The sequence below is a fragment of the Tyto alba genome, unplaced genomic scaffold (assembly GCF_018691265.1).
Source record: "Tyto alba isolate M040663 unplaced genomic scaffold, T.alba_DEE_v4.0 Super-Scaffold_33, whole genome shotgun sequence".
Lineage (NCBI taxonomy): Eukaryota > Metazoa > Chordata > Aves > Strigiformes > Tytonidae > Tyto > Tyto alba.
Window position 1 is genome coordinate 8,216,462 of NW_024881308.1, and position 17,057 is coordinate 8,233,518.

A 17,057-nucleotide genomic window follows, 5' to 3' on the forward strand; every position below is an offset into this window, starting at 1 on the left:
ATACAATTAGGGTTTAAAACCTTGGTATGTTCACAAGCCCAAAGGATATTATGAAATATCTCATGGAACTGGATACCTCATACGAAATACCAGATTATGTAATAGCTTAATGCCCAACACTTTTATATGTGTAATATATTTTAAAAATAAATAGCAAATAGACAAAATTATTACACAGCTGATACTATTTAAAAATAGTAGCATACTGAATCCTGCTAGGGAAACACCAGGAAAAAAATATGGGCTACTTCAGCATTTTGAAATCAGCAGCATTTTTCTAAATGTTTCATGGAGTTAGTTGCTACTAAAGAAGCATATACTACAAAGATCAGCACAAAGCTTGAGGATGAAATCTATACTTAGTGTAAAAACAATTATGTTACCGAGGCTACAATAAGAGTGAAATCAACACATCTATATAACAGGAATTAATATCTTTTGTATGGGAGACCAAAAATTCAAACAAAATACAGGAAGAACCAAACTGTAAGGCACTTCCAGTATAAAACAAAACTGAAACTATAGCAATGATCTGGAAATGTCTTAATTAAAAAAAAAAAAAATCATACCCTGATTTCTACCTTATTTGTCTCTATATTTCTGATATTTCCATCACCATGATAATTGCGTCCTTCCATCTGCTAATGGACAGCAGCTAAAATCCAGACCAGACACAAGGAAGAATTTCCTAATTGGATAGTTAGCAAAACACTGGAGGCAGCTAACTGAAAAGCTGTTGCATCTCCTCTATTATTGCTTCTTGTGCAGAGACACCATTCTGCCCTTGTGCTTGGAGATGGACTAAATGATCTACTGAAGTGCTTCCTGGCCTCACATTTCTGTGATTCTGACTTGGAGTAGTGGTTCATTCTGAACTTATATTACTCACTTAACACAGAGGAAAGTTCAAGTTGTTTGCCTCATGATACCTTCAACTGGCATACTCTCAGGAGGACTTTAACCCTTCAAAAGTGTCTCATCTTTATTACATGGTACATTTTCTGGTATCAGAAGAGGCAGAACATACTAATACTGGCAAGGGAAGAGATACAACTAGCAGATTTTTGAGGCAGTTACACTGATAAATTGTGATGTAATGTCAAGCCATGAAATCTCACTCATATCACACCCATAGTTGAGCTGCTGATCTCCAAGGGAAACCCAAGTCTTCAGATACAAGCAAACCTTAAAACCTGTTTCCAGACAGCAGCTCTTCCCTGCTTCTTATCCAGCCTTGTTATAATTTCTGATTTCCCATCCTCTAACTCATATTTTTCATACGAGTTCTCAGCTCTGTGTGAACCAATCCACATAAACCTCTGCACAGTAGAGGTGATCACAAAGCATCTGTCCATTCTCCCTATGAAACAATACTAAGCTAATGTTTTGCACAGGTGTTTTGAATTAGTGGTTTCTGGGACAAAAATTGCAGTTCTTGACAACTTGACACGAAGGATCCATTAATGGCCTTTTAAAGAATGAAAGTCCTGCTGCTTGGGAAATAAGGAAATGAAATTACAGTCTCGACAATCTAATGTGCCCCTGTATTCTGAGTTAGATGTGGTCATCTTAACTTGATGAAATCCATTGTGGAATGACATAGAAGAGGCGACTGCATTCCGGTAATGGTTGCCAGATTACGGTGGAGAGTGTTAATGGAATAAATTACAGATTATTTTCTCAGATTATACTGGCTTTGAAAAAGTCCAGAATTTGATTTTGTGTGTAAGGTACCCTACCACATAGGCCAAGGGGTAAAGGGAGAAAACACAATTGGGCATAAGGTTATAAGAGGACACTCAATTTCAGGGACTTGAAATTTAATTTTTAGTGATTTTTCTTTAACATATGACTTCGAGTCTTTCACATGTACTTTCTCAGTGCCTCTTCATAGTGGTTGTTCCGTGAAAGTTAACAGCAGTAATACAAATGTTGAGGTTGTTAGATTAGATGTATTATAAAAATTATGACAATTATGAGTTTCCTTTTGGTAATTATAACTTAATCAATACAATTGCGGCATAACTGTACTTGCAATTCTTACTGATACCGAAATTTGTACCCGAGACCCAAGAGACCAATTTCCGCTTAAGTATTTTGCATTACAGCAAGTAATTTAGTCGCGTTTTACACCCAGAAAGCGTAGGGACGAAGAAAGAGGCCAATTTTTTTTTTTTTTTTTTTGAAAAGCCGGGGGGGCTCCCCGCGCGTGGGGCGCGGGATTCCCCCTTTCCCGGAGAGGCGGGGCAGGCCTCGCCCGCACACACCGGCACAGGGAAGGGCTCGTGCGAACGCTGGTCGCCACAAATGGCTTAGCAGCTCGCCAGAACCCCGAACCGGCGAGCGGGGGGTGGTTAATTTTGTTTAATTCCAATCAGCTGCTGACACAGCCGCGGCCGCACAGCCCGCACAGCCCACCCCGCCCCCTGCCCCGCCCCCGCCGCCCCCGCCGCCGGCCCCGCCCCCCGCCCGCCCCGCCCGCCCCCCGCCCGCCCCGCCCGCCCCCCGCCGGCCCCGCCCACCCCCCGCCGGCCCCGCCCACCCCCCGCCGGCCCCGCCCACCCCCCCTCCGCCTGTCACTATCGGCGGCGCGGAGGGGTCGGGGGTCATCGCAGGAAGGGGGGGGTGGGGTGGTGGTAGCCCGAGTCACGTGACGGTGCCAATATGGCGGCGCCGTGGCGGCGGCGCGGTGGCGGCCGCTGAGGGAGTCGCGTCTCTTCCGGGTGATGGGGCCGCAGCGCGGCCGCGGGCTTTGAGCACCGGTCCCGGCGACACCCCCGCCGCCGCGCCATGCAGCCCCCGTCCCGCGAGCAGGACGCCCGCACCAAGAGCATGTTCGTGTCGCGGGCCCTGGAGAAGATCCTGGCGGAGAAGGAGGCGAGGCGGCCCCCGCACGGGCAGCTGCGCAGAGCCTGCCAGGTGGCGCTGGGTGAGTCCCGCGGGGTCCCCCCGCCTGCGCCGCCCCGCCCGGGGGATCCCGGCTCACCCGCTGCGGCGGGGCCGTGCCGCCGCTCCCCCCCGCTCCGCTGCTGCCCTCTGCCACGGCGGGGCCCCGCGGGCTGCGAGCGGGTCCCGGGTCCCCCGCTGCCGGGCTGCCTGCGGGGCCCCGCCTGGGCGCGGGACTTGGGAGCGGGGGGGGAAGAGTTCTCTCTCTAATGCGGGGCGCGCAAATGCGGGGGGGAACCCCCAGCTCTGTTAGATTAAGTTCTGGTCTCGGTATGAAACGAGGGATTTGGGCTTGTCACTTCAGAGCCAATTTCGAGGACATTATTGATAAACTTTTAAACTAGGAAACTGATGAAGGCCCTTGACTTGCTGAGTCTCAAATCTTCCAGGGCTAGTAATTTTCTGACGTGGTGTCTCCTGCTCAGTGTTGGACTGGCTGAAAACTGTTAGTGGTGTAGCTGAGTACACATAGTGTCAGTGGTGTCTTGCAGAACTGAAAATACTTTTTTGTGAAGTTTGTGGACTGGTCTTGAAATCTCCTGAAAGTACAAATTGATGGTATAGGTCTCTGTTAAAAGTTTTGACAACATATGGTATATTATGAAGGGGGAAGAATAAGCTAGCTGAATGAGTATAGCTCTTGTAGTTGGAATTCTCTGTGGCCTTTCTTAATTTGCAAAAGTAACATATCTCTTACAGTTTTGGTTGCTTTGTGCCGATATTTTTACTTTAATTTGGGAACATGCACTGAATTCAGTACAGAAGACAGATTGAGTGTGTAAGGAAACTGGGCAGATGCAAGTTCTGTCCAATGCACTGTGAAAGCAAGCTCGAAAAATAGCTGTCATTTTTATTTTCTTTCCCACAATCCTTACCTTCAAGAAATTTGTAGCACCTAGTTGTAGTGATATTATATCCAGAGAAAGGTAAGCAGACAGAAGGGTATTTTTAAATGATTTAAAGTTGACATTGTGAGCAATAGTATAATATGTGTGCCCCAGCAGTTAGAAACTACTTTTCCTACTTACTTCCTTTTCCAGATTTCTTCCCCAGCATGCACCCAACCCAGTTACAGGATTGGGAACATGTTTTGCTGCTATGTAAATATATTTAGGGGGTGAGAAAGGGAACTTTCTTGAAAGATTGCTAGTGAAGGTCTTTATGTTTGCTAACACATCAGAGATTATGATTTTGGGAGAGGGCTATTGTGCAATAGCCCCATATTAGCATTTACATGTTGGATTATAACTATTGTGTCTGCATATTTTAAGGTACAGTGCATTTGAGGGTAGCTAATGCTTGTGATGATGGACATGTTTTTTTGCTAATCTTGCTTGGAAAAAAAAAAAAAGACTCTGCTTTCCTGGACTAAAGCAGAGGTCAGCATGAATAGATAACCTTCTGTTACCCAACTGTCCTGCCCTAGCAGGTCCCTGATTACTGTACTAAAAGATCTTTGTTATATTTAGTGAATGTTGTTGCATCATTTTAAGTTGCCAACATGAATGTGACTTCTTTTATTTACATGTGATTTTGTTTCCCTAACTGTTTAGTTTTATTTACATAAGTTTAATTAAGCTTATACTTTATATTAACTAAGAATGTGACTGCAGTTTCAATAGTGTTAGCTTAATTATCAAGCTCTATGCAATAGTAAAAATGCTAGAAAACGTGGTAAGAGCATTACTTGCAGTCTGAGGAATTCAGACCAGACTTCATAATCTACACAAACTGTTATGGATGAAAGAAGCTTCGGTGTTTTGAATAATAATAAAAAAGTCCAGTTAACTCTGAGTAAAATTAAATCAGGTTGAGGGAGATGTAAAGTTAACTCTATGAAACTGGTAATTGTGTAAGCTGTTGTTTTCCTTTTTTCTTTTCTCCATGTCATACTTCAAGTAATCCCTTTCTGCCTCTTACTAAATTCCATGCACTGTGCAGTCTCATTTATGCAATGGTCTTTTTAATGGAGCCTTGAGGTATTGTACCATTTCTGAAGCAGTCAACACAGGCATGGCTTATGTGTAAATAGTATCTGCTCTCGGTACTAGGGAAGTTTATGATACATCTTTTTTCTAAATAGAGAGGAACTGGTGTATTCTAAAACTACCTAATATAAATTAACCTCCAACTATTTCTACAATTTCAGCTGTAGTGTTACTGCAGTGGTGTTTCTTTTAATTACATATGCTTTAATTTTTTTGTTTGATGAGGCAGAGGAATGTTTCTAACTGTGGGAATGATGTTCTTGTTTTCTTTAACATGAGTTCTTTATTGTTTTGAATGTGTTCAACTCCTGAGAAATCAAGGAAATTACTAATTGAAAATTTCTCTCATTCTTATGTGGGAAATACATGTATTCTTTTATCATCATTTTAATATTTTCTAATTTTAAACTGTTCTTACCTTTTTTCCTCTACCTTTCTCAGTAATATACCTTTCACTGGACTACTACTGTACAGTTCTGAATTGCAAAATATCTCCATGACTTTGTAGAAATGAGAAGTAACATAGGCTCAGATAGGACATAAACATCACAGGTTTGGGAAAAAGGAACAAAATCAGTTCACAGTGGTCATTTTCTGGTGTGTTGTTTTTTTTTTTTTTTTTTTTTTTAGTTCTGTTCACCCCCTCCTTTGAAATATACAGTGTTAATGTTGAGTAAGCGGGGTTTGAATAGATTCCTTCATTCAGTCTCTTGCTTCATCAGTAGGTATAACGGTTGTATCCTGTACTCTCAGTACCAGTAAGCCCCAGGAGAGATTGGGAGAAATGGAGGTTTTTAAACTGAGAAGCTGTTCTGCTCTGCTTTAGAAAACTGTGTTTTCAACAGACAGCCAGTGTATTGTATAAAAATAGTCGCTTAATAAGCATTTACATAGAGCTCTAGGTACACCTGGTTCTTAGTAAATCCCCTGAAATATTCTCTATCCTGAAAAATTTACAGTGCAACACAGACAGTATGTATCACAGCAGTTCATATTCATCCAATGCTAATTGTGTGCCTGGTTGTCTCATATAAACTATTACTCTTGACCTATTAGGACTGTTTTTAATGACATATTGTGCAGCTAGCCTGCTTATGCGACCTTCTTTGATTGCCTAGGCACCTCCACGTACATACCTTCGAGCTTTGTAAACAACAGAATTTGTTAACTTGTTAATGAGTTTTTTTAAAAAAAAGTAATCTCTTAAACCATGCCTTCACTTAGGAATCTAGTTGTGTGTTTAAGAAGTCTCTGGGTATAAACGACAGATGTCTAAAAGGAGTTTGTGTTTCTTAATTTGGTAGTCACTTGGCTGTCATGTTTTGAGAACACTGGGGCAAAGAGGAGATAGTCTTGCTTCATTGTGGCAGCCTTTTCTGAAGGGTTCTCGATCGATAGAATCAATAAATATGGGGTGTTGGGTTTTTTGATGTAAGTTTAAGGCAGCCTGGAATTAGGCAATGCAGTAGACATTACCGGGTTGGGGGGAGGGAAGCTTTTGCTGCTGCTCCATGTTTTTATTGGCACTGCGGTCCGGTGTTCTGACAAGCTATGGAAAGACATTGCTTGTGTCCTTGTGCTAACACAAGCTATGCCATTTTTTGCACAGGAGCTAGTTTGCTTCCACTGAGACAAAGTTGGCTGTACGTTAACATAAGATGCATGTAATTGCTCGTAGGCAATTATTTCCTCCATTTTAATATATAATTTCCAATACAAACAAACTTAAACCATCCATCTAGTATAGAATGATTGTAGTCTCAGCACAAGCTTCGTCCTGCTGTTATTATGGCCAGAAGCTCTGTGAGAAATTGCTGCACAGCCTTGCTTGTTATTCCAGTTGTGTTGCCTGGTAGGAATGCTGAAAGGCTTGCGTTGAGTGGGCAGCACATGCAGTGCCCGCAGTTGAAGATGTTTCTGACTGAAGTAGACGCAATGTATGCCGATACATTCTGGCCTTGAAAGTAGCTGGTAGGTCTAGTACCGAAAGCACCAACTGAGGAGTCAGCGTTGTGCTGTGATGAGCAGATGTTGACCAAAACTCAGAATGTGTTCTGCAGCTGTGGAAGGGAATTGAGCTGTGCCCCTTAATCCTGACTGGAAGAGCAGAGTGTGGCGGTGGGTTTCTGGAAGCTGCTTGTGCATGGTTTGGGCTTGGGAAGCTGATCATGGCAACGGACTTCAATTAGGCAACAATTTCTGTTTCACTCACTTTTGGTGGTCAGACCACCCAATAAGCACTTTTAAATGTGGAGATTTCCAAACTCTTTTGATGCAATCAGTGGCAGAGGCATGCCTGTAACTTGGTTTTGTCCTTTCATTTATTCTTTCCTGCAATCATTATCTATTAAAATACTCTTGTGGTGCAGATGTTTTTATATGGCTTTAGAAAAACCTTTATTATATAAAACTGTGGGGAGCTTGGTCAGGCCTTGGTTAGATTTTTATTTTTTACATTTACAGAATATTTCTGAGAGTGAAATTGTCAGTGCTCTAATATGGGATGCTAGTGTTACATATTTTTCTAATGGAAGATCCAATATACCTATCAGTAAAGATGGGTGTGATCATGTCTCCTTAAGGCTAAAATCTTTGTGAAGTTTTGATTCAAAACTTTTTTGCTATGCTGCTTTGCTAACAAACAGTATAGGGGTAAAGTGATCTCTTTGAAAGAAAGAAGTTATTTCAGTAGGATACAGAGATTTGGAAAAAAATAGCATTACTTAGTTATACACTAAATGTGGAAGTGAGCACTTCTGTAGCTGAGAATAACATATCCTACACAATGAAACCTTATTTTTTCTAGTATTAAACTTTACAAATTAACCTTTTTTTCTTGGGTGAACTCATTGCTACAATATTCCTACTGTGGTTTGAATTTTTTTTTTAAATGAACATTTTTCAGGTGAGGATTTTATATATTGGACCCTTCTCCCCCCATCAAGGAACCCCTCAACAAACCCTCCTTGTCCACCTCCCACTAAATAGTATGGCAGAATGAAGATGGTGTGTATGACCTTCAGCTTTCCTTCAGCTGGGTGCTGTGGAAAGAAGGATGTCAAAATCAAACTGGATGAACTGAGACAAGTTTTGAGTAACAGACTGGCTGGCCAGAATAGTGGATGCTAAATAGGTTTGAGTTTCAGTTCAAGAATCGCAAAAGTTAGACTTGTGCACAAGTTCTGAAGAGGCTGCTGAGGAGGAGTGGGAAGTGGATAAATGTGCAAACAAGTAAGCCCTAAAGAAAAGTCACATTCACTGAGCTAGATGTATTAGATATGTTTGTGTCTTCTACTGTATCCCTGATGATATTCACTTATTGATCGGCCAATGGGAAAAAAATTGCAGCAGCTCTTTTATATGTGAAATAGAAAGCTATTTCATGTGCTGTAGAAATACCTGTGAGTATTCAGAAGGTGTTTAGTCTGACTTGACCAAAACATTATCAAATCAAGGAAGCCTTTTATTTCTGAGGTAGGCAAATTACCATTTTTAGTGCAAGGAGGACCACTTGGGTAACTCAGGCAGTCTTTCTGCTTTGTAAAAATAAACTTGATTCAGAGAGTGGTGAATTTTTGCGTTCATTAAAAAAAGCTGTGTAAACCTTAGTTCTACAGGGTGCCTGAAATACAGCATTAACTGTGTTATAGCTGACCACCCTGGCATCCTGCTGTACTTGGAATTCTGGCCATAGCTAAAATATGCCTTTCTCTGCCAAGACCTAGAGGCAGGACTAAGCGTTCTGAACGTGTAACGCTACCCGGAAAACTGTGTTTTAAGCAACCAGTTCTTGTAGGCAACAGCAATACACTGCTCTAATAGTAAGACAGATCTAAATAGGGACACAGTAAATTGACAAGTCTGTTAGTGTATGTTGTTCTCAGTAGCTCTGTGGATCATAATACGATGTTAAAGATGAGGAAATTAATAAAATAAACAACACTGAATTCAAATTTTGCTCAGTTGAACCTCTGAGTAGCCATCCTGGTGATTATCCAGCAGGATACTGGAATGAAGAAAGCATTGATCCAAGAAGTGGTGCTGTGTTAGGATTTACATTGCCCTTGGCATGGGAAACCTGTTGAATCTTCTTACCAGTTGAAGCCTCAAGTATTAGGGGATGACAGTGCTGGTTTGCACTGTCACGGAGCTGCAAAGTTACTTCTAATTCTGAAATCGCAGGCATTGGGGCTATGAGCTTGTCTCAGTTCATTGCCGTGCCACTGACTTGTGCCATACTGGCAAGCGAAAACTGTCTCTCCTTTCAAAATACTGGACATGATTGTTTGCATGATGGACTTGATTAGGGAATGGTGGACTTCTGAACAGAGCCATGATGTATTGTAGGCCTGTGACTGTTCCATTTTTCTGTTGTTTATTATTTTGTTGACTGTAGGGTGGATGATGTTACTTCAGTTCTTGTTACATCATTTCTTGCTAATGGTTGTCAGATTGACTTTCATTAATGAAAGAGTATGGCAGATAGAATAGCAAGTCCCAGTCCTGGATGTGGCTTGTCATTCACCGCTTGTAGTTTTACAGATTTCCTCTGCATTTTGGTTCCATTTTGCCTATAAAATAGGGGTAGTAATGCTACAGAATAGGCATACTCTGCAAAGGTTAATTCTTGTAACATTCATTGAGCAGTAGGACTGTGCAAAAACCTGTAATAGGTGTTTGTTGCGGTCCTCATTTGTTAGTATACTTTGTGTATTGATGCTTCTGGGACAGAGGTTCACAGGCAGCATTGAAATAATCTGAACTGTGGACATCTAATCCCAAACAATGGTGCCTCTCAGAGTTGTGGAGAGCAAGTATTGAGTAAACGATTCATTTTTGGTAACTGCAATTGAAACGAGTTCTGTGGGCATGATAATTTGCAGGTGTGTGAGATAGGGTGGGGTGGACAGGATTCCATATGATGTTACAGATGATTGTAGCTGTGCAGCCTGTGTGCTATTTTTGTTATTTTCTTTGTCAGTGTTCACAGTATGTGCTTCTGCTGTTTCTGGTGTAGTACAGTTCTAGTTTGTGTTGTGTATCATGGTGATATGTTAGAAACTCTTAAAACGCCATACTGGGATCTTTGAGATTTGCTGCTGTATACAAGAGACATGAGAGAAACTTTTTACCTTCTGGATTTAATTTTATGAAAAGCTCCCTTAAAGGGTAATTTAAAAAAAAAAAAAAAAGCTCTGCTGACAAAATGATAGCATGCATTTAAGAATTCTTATCTCTTGAGAGTTTGTTTGTTCAGCTGATGTCACAATGAGAGGTTTAACAAAAGCAGGCTAACTAGCATTGTAGTTTACAGGAAGGTCTGGTGCATTGAACTAATGATTTATGCAGTGGCTTAAAGACTTCTGCAGACCTGAGCTCTCCACGATGTAGACTTTTGTAAAAAAATTGCATACTATACTTGTGTTTTTTAGACATATCTTTTGGTAAGAATGTTTGGAAAAAATAAACTTTTTCATGTAGAAGTTGAGAGATATGCCTTCCAATAAGTGATGTAACTGCCTACGGTCTCTGATGCTGAAGATGTTACAGGAAAAGAATAGCAAGTACTGAACTGTAAGATTTCTGGTTTGAAACAGCTTTGCTTTATTACATTTTCATTTTTTGTGTTATTGACAATGATAACTTATGCTGTGTGTTAAATACTTGGAATTTTTTTTCCTTTTTCCAGATGAAATAAAAGCGGAGCTGGAAAAGCAAAGGTAAATTATTAACTGCTGTAAACTATGGCAGAAAACAGCAAGCAGAATAATTTGATTGTGGAAATGTACGAATGTGTATACATTATGGCAATGAATTTGTGAATACCCAGCTATCCTTCTGCTAAAAACGTGATATAGCCAATGTGTTCCAATTACAGAATGTTTGTGGGTATGGGTACTCAAGCCATAACTGCCTCTGAATTTCACTATGAAAAAATTGCAAAACTTCTAAAAGGTGCTAGTTTTTCACTTGCTTTTACTGGCTTCATTACTTCCTATGAGGCTATATTAAGAGCATTAGGTATCATCTGTTGGATAGTATATGCCCTTAACTACTTAGATCAAGAATACTGATCTAAATATTACTTAAATCCAAATTTTAAAACACTTTTCCAGCAGTGTGCTATCATGTAAAAGGAGGCCCCAGTGTGTTTCTTTTTGTTTGATGTTCTTCATATGACCCCTGTTTAATTAATTTGGAATAACTTTGATAGATTTATCATTTAAGTTGTGTAGGAGTTCTCCAGTATTTCAGATAGCGGGACAGCGTTGGAGAGTAACAAGGGAAGAGTTAAGTTGAAGAATATGTGAGAAAGATCAGATACAATATTGATTTTTAAAAAGTATGTGTGACAAACTTGCATTACATTTGTATGCTGCTATGTACCATTCAGCTTTAAATTTAGAAAAGGAGGTGTAGTTTGCTGTGATATACATGTTCAGAAAAATTAATAACTCTTCTTATCTGACCTAGAGAAGGCACTGCTGCTCCACCAAAAGCTAACTTCATTGAAGCAGATAAATATTTCCTTCCATTTGAACTGGCCTGCCAGTCAAAATCTCCACGCATTGTCAGTACTTCACTGGATTGTTTACAGGTAACTGTTCTGTTTAAACTTGGACAGAGTGAAATGGAGAAATGTGCAGTTACAGAAATCTTGTGTGCTGTTGACATTCTTGGAGTGAAGAAATAATACTGTCCTAAGTACATACAGCTGTGAAGATACCTGCTGTGGCTACCTAGGTGCATAAACCATGTCTAATAGCTTATTATTAGGCTTGGCTGAAAGTGTGTCTTGTCAAAGTATGAAATATGTGTGTGTGTTGTTTTATAGTGAAGCAAGCCTTTAACAAAACTCGTGAACTCTTACATTATTCAGTAAAGATGTTTAATCTGTAGTGCTTTAAAAGGAGTATTTATAGTGGTCTTTCTTATAGTGCTGATGTGATGGGAGGTCAAACTCTGCAATCTTTCTACCTTGTTCCTTCTTAGATTCTTAAAGAAAAATTGAATGCGTTTTCAAGGCAGAACCTCTCTGGTGTGAATAGGTACAAAGATTGATGTTAAAATTTTGGCTGGTTATGGTAAGAAGAAAAGGTCTAGGTGGAAAAAGCTTACATATCCACTTACTAAATCTGTTTTGTCTAGATGCGTGAACAGTCCAAGTATTAGGTAGCCAGACTCTTGATGGTGTTACATTTTTGTGTTAAAACTAGTTAAGTGAGGTATGCTGTCTAAAACCCCCTTTTTATGATGGACTTTTACTTAACAGTATTTTACTTAACAGTATATGGCTGTCTAACCTTCAGTCTTTCTACCTAGAAACTCATTGCATATGGACATATCACTGGCAATGCTCCAGACAGTGGAGCTCCTGGAAAACGGCTGATTGACCGAATAGTTGAAACCATTTGCAATTGCTTTCAGGGCCCTCAAACAGATGAAGGAGTGCAACTGCAAATAATTAAGGTATTTTATTTGGTTCATTTTGGTGTGATATTAACTTGCTTTCCGTGTCTGATTTTGTAACTGAAAAAAAAATTAATGTGAACCACTACTTAGGGCCCAGTTTCTCCATTTCTTACACTGTTAGATGTGTTGTTGAATTTAGGGAGGCTGTCACCAGGTCAGACTTGGTATGTGAAATGTATTTCCTCGTGGTGAAGCAGAAATATGTTATAAATGTTTGTCCTCCTTTCTGGGATGAGCCATGGCCTGGATACTTTATCTTGCAGACAGTTTGATGTTCATCATCTGGGCTAGTAATGCCCACACTCGTTAGGCCAATGAATTGCTATCAGCCTTCAACTGAAGGCACTGTGGCTGTGATGCAGTATCATGGTTCTAGCCTGTCTGCTCTCATCTCCCTTTTTCCAGGGAGATCTGCAGTGTATATTCTCGGGCACAGTAGTACAAGTGGTGTGTGTTCTGGTTCTGAAATCTGCTTGGGCTAATGTAGCTGAGGTTAGAAGTTGGTGAACCTTCTAGTAATCTAATTTGGTGGCAGTATAGACCAATTGACCAACAACTAGTGGAAAACTAGTTGTGATAAAACACTTTAACAGCTTAGGAGAGAACAGAGATATGTGGAAGTTCTGTTAAACTGTCTTGGATTTGAAATGTTGTTTCAGAGAACTAGAAGTTCCTTATAAAGTCTTACAAACAGATATGTGTTTCATAACAAACCCATTGATTATTATGGAAGACCTGCATGAAATGTATTGCTACCTACTTGCTTAGATTTAATTTTTACTGTGTTATGGACTTTTTCAGGCTCTCCTCACGGCAGTAACATCTCCATATATAGAAATTCATGAAGGAACAATTCTTCAGACTGTTAGAACCTGTTACAACATCTATCTGGCCAGTAAAAATCTTATTAATCAGACAACTGCCAAAGCTACCCTTACACAGATGTTAAATGTAATTTTTACACGGATGGAAAATCAAGCTGTATGTAACTATTACATTCACTCCTCTTACACTTTTAGGCTTGACAACTGAACAGAAAACTTTTTTTTATTTTTGTTTTTAATGGGTCCGTTATTGTAGTTGGATATCTATTGATTTAATTAAAAAAAAAAAAAACTGTTAAATTCTGTAATGAAGCATACTGACTGATTAAAATTATCAAGCTTCTTGCTGATAACAGGGTTTCACACTGTAGTTTCTGCCAAATAGCTTTGTATAAGCAAATGATGGGATGCTTTTGAAATAAGCTTGAAGAGTGTCTCTTTAATTTGACTGGCCAAGTCATTATATTTTCACTGTTTTTTTTGTTGTTAACACGTGAGTTCACAAAGCAACTTCAGTCATCATAGATGTCTGTTTACCCTTACTCTGTTTTGTGCCTTAGATTAACTTTTACATATTGGGTTTTTTTTAAGATACAGGAATCCAGAGAAGTAGAAAAAACAAATCAGCAAAAATCCCAGTCTCCGGCAATTCAAGTGGTGTCCAAGTCTCCGAAAATTAGTCAGTTAAAGCACAGCTATCAGGAAGGCAAACACACTGTTCCTTTAAGTGTGGAATTAACAAATGGTGAGCCTGAGAGGGCAGAAAATGGCGATGTTAAGTTGGAGCAGGATCTGACTCTTTCAGCACCAGGTGAACAAGAATGGGTTGTATCTGTTGCTTTCAGTTACAATGTTTCTGTCAGAAAATGTGTGTTTAGGCTGTTTTGGGAAGAAGTGATGGGGATTATTGACTCAAATCATGCTTACATTTTCTCAGTAGTTGTTCAGAGTATGCAGGCCATCCTTAGCTTGTCTACAACATTATAGCCATTGAAGAAAGGCTTATGTTTTCTCTAAAATTCTAGTACAACTATATATAGTTGATGTATATAGAATTATAATGAAATTTAATTTGATTAGGTTGATAAAGGAGAAGCAAAGTAAGAGAGTAATCATGGTATGTGGGAAGTGACAGAATCGCTTTGGGGTAACTGAAGTCCTGTGATAAAAATAATGTGTGTTATGAAGACCTTATCATAAACATATATTGTACCCAAATTAGAAACATAGGGTATTCCAAAAGTAAAAGTTTGTAACAGTTGATATGATAAATACAAATGACAAAAACACTGCATTAAAATATCAGTGCTTTGTTTTAAACAATGGAAATAACATCAACGAGTATTTTTGTATGACTTCTCGGAAATTACTTTAGAGGAGAACTACTAAAGAAAACCTATAATTTTTAACATTTCTGCCTCTGTCATGCATCTCCTTTCTACCTTCTTACCAAACAGAAGTACTAATTCAAAATTATCTCTGTTTCATTAGAGGAAACAACTGGTGGAGGAAAGGAAATGGTTGAAGGCATCTTGGAAGATGTGGTCAAGTCAGCTGTGAAAGGTAGTAAAGTAGATGCATGTATATTGCCAAACTTTTATTACTGTGATTATAAAAGCGTGCAAGTTATTTTTTGTTACTAAGTATCTTGTCAAGAACACCTACTAAGGGAGTAAGAACAGGTTTTTATTGTCTCACAATATTCTTTTGCTGGTAGGTGAGAGACTCTCTCATTTACGAGTGCTGCTTCTGTCCCACTTGGTTGTAGAGCTTCACAAAGTCATGGGATAAAAAAGCTCAATGGGTGATTTTAATCAGTTTTCCTTTTTCCTCTTTAGTGGCTGAAGAAAAGCAGATAACAGTTAAGGCTTCATCTGCATTAGAGACTGCAGATATTGTTCTTTCTGGCTCTAGTAATGAAAATGTACAAACAAACGGGATTCCAGATGATGGGCAATCTGTTTCCTCCGCTGATAATCTGGTAAGTTGACTGGATGTTACTGTATATTTAGGAAAGGAGAAATGTTTTTTATCATGCCAGTTAATTCAGTGGGATTTTGGGGAGGGAAGGGACGGAAACTTTAATGTATGTGTCCTGCTCAGGTTTGAAAAGGAAGCAGCAACTGCAATTTAAGTAGATATTGAAAACAACTGTTCTAAAATTGAATGTTATATTTTAATATAGTGTGGGGGTGGAGAGGAAAAGTTGGTCAATGTGTGTGAAAAGATCCACATCACTTGTTGTCCTGTTCAGGTTTGGTTTAAATTTTGCCAAATGTACCTCTTCCTTTTTAATCTGTAGCTAATTTTCAGAGGAGCTGTGGAATCTTCCTAATTGCTCCATTCCTTTGTCTCACTGAAGATCTAATGTGTTTCTTGCTCTCAAGGAAACAGATGTTTCTGGACATCAAGCTGCTGCCAAATTTTCCCATGTCCTACAAAAGGATGCCTTCCTTGTGTTCAGATCGTTGTGCAAGCTCTCAATGAAACCACTTGGTGATGGACCGCCAGATCCCAAGTAATGAGACTGTGTTTGTTACACTGTCCTCTTCAGGTAGCTTTTGGAGACAGTTAAGTAGCTGCTGTGTAGTAAAACAGGTATTCAAAATTCACTTGTCAGGCCCTTGTTTTAGTTAGCTTGATGAGTCTAGGATTGAAACTTGCTTCAAATTATGAAAATTTAAGACTTGAGGGTTGTTTTTTCTGTAACGGGCTTATTAACCTTATCGGTTGAAGTGGCCTTGACTATAGTATTTGTGAGTATTTTGATAGGGGGGTGGGGGAATGCTTCTTAGTGCCACTGAGTTGCATCTATTATGCTAGTCTAAGGTGTTAATACTCTTGGAAAATCTCCAGATTACAATGGTAGATGTCATCCAAAATCACTGGCAGGCTGATTTCCACCCCTCCTGCCCCTGGCTTTGAAGTGAACTAAAAGAGCCGTTCTGTTTTCCTGACATGGAAGAAATGCTATAGTGGCCATACAAGTTGAATATAAGTATGCATTCAGAAATAAAATAAATATATATTTAATGTTGCATTTTTTCTAGATCCCATGAATTGCGTTCTAAGATAGTGTCTCTCCAGCTTCTTCTCTCAGTACTGCAGAATGCTGGTCCAGTTTTCAGGACACATGAAATGTTCATCAATGCAATCAAGCAATATCTTTGTGTGGCATTATCTAAAAATGGAGTCTCTTCTGTTCCTGATGTATTTGAACTCTCTCTTGCCATCTTTCTCACACTGCTTTCAAATTTTAAAACCCATCTAAAAATGCAGATTGAGGTGAGAGACTTTTATCGATCGCTTGTATGATGCTCAAATGAAAACTGCAATAATAGAGCCAGCTGGAACTTTGAAGTTAACATCTTAGTTTTGTTTTCTTAATAAACTCGTATACTACTGTACTGAAATTCTAATATGCGCGAGATGATACTCTTAAAGAGAAATTACCAAAGAGAAATGAATTTGAACATTTGAAGTTGTTCTAATAAATTTCAGATTTAAGTCCTTTACCTCATTTATTTTGCAGGTGTTCTTCAAAGAAATCTTCCTGAATATTCTAGAAACTTCCTCAAGCTCCTTTGAACATAAATGGATGGTGATTCAGACTTTAACTAGAATTTGTGCAGGTATTTCCACTGTTGTGAAAAGCAGTGACTTCCTCTGGCAGCAGATGAAAATTATTTTGAAGACAAATGCCACGTATAATGTTTGTGTGAAAAATTTAATTTGATCCTGTAGTGCTAGGGTTAAATGTCTGCATTAAGCCAGTCTGCCTGTTCCAACTGGCTGATTCCTTTTAAAAATGCTGTTATACTGAATC

At 39.5% G+C, this 17,057-nt stretch overlaps 1 protein-coding gene across 1 annotated transcript in view; it reads left to right on the plus strand.

Annotated features, from left to right (window-relative positions):
- Positions 1-2,642: 2,642 nt before the first annotated feature.
- Positions 2,643-17,057, plus strand: part of ARFGEF2 (ADP ribosylation factor guanine nucleotide exchange factor 2) — a 38,593-nt gene continuing 24,178 nt past the window's right edge. Inside the window, exons 1-11 of the mRNA XM_042800983.1 lie at positions 2,643-2,929; positions 10,624-10,654; positions 11,409-11,532; positions 12,258-12,404; positions 13,209-13,388; positions 13,823-14,042; positions 14,723-14,794; positions 15,070-15,212; positions 15,619-15,749; positions 16,282-16,516; positions 16,764-16,863. Coding sequence (XP_042656917.1) covers positions 2,791-2,929; positions 10,624-10,654; positions 11,409-11,532; positions 12,258-12,404; positions 13,209-13,388; positions 13,823-14,042; positions 14,723-14,794; positions 15,070-15,212; positions 15,619-15,749; positions 16,282-16,516; positions 16,764-16,863 — 1,522 coding nt within the window. The 5' untranslated portion in view covers positions 2,643-2,790. The remainder of the gene's footprint in view (positions 2,930-10,623; positions 10,655-11,408; positions 11,533-12,257; positions 12,405-13,208; positions 13,389-13,822; positions 14,043-14,722; positions 14,795-15,069; positions 15,213-15,618; positions 15,750-16,281; positions 16,517-16,763; positions 16,864-17,057) is intronic.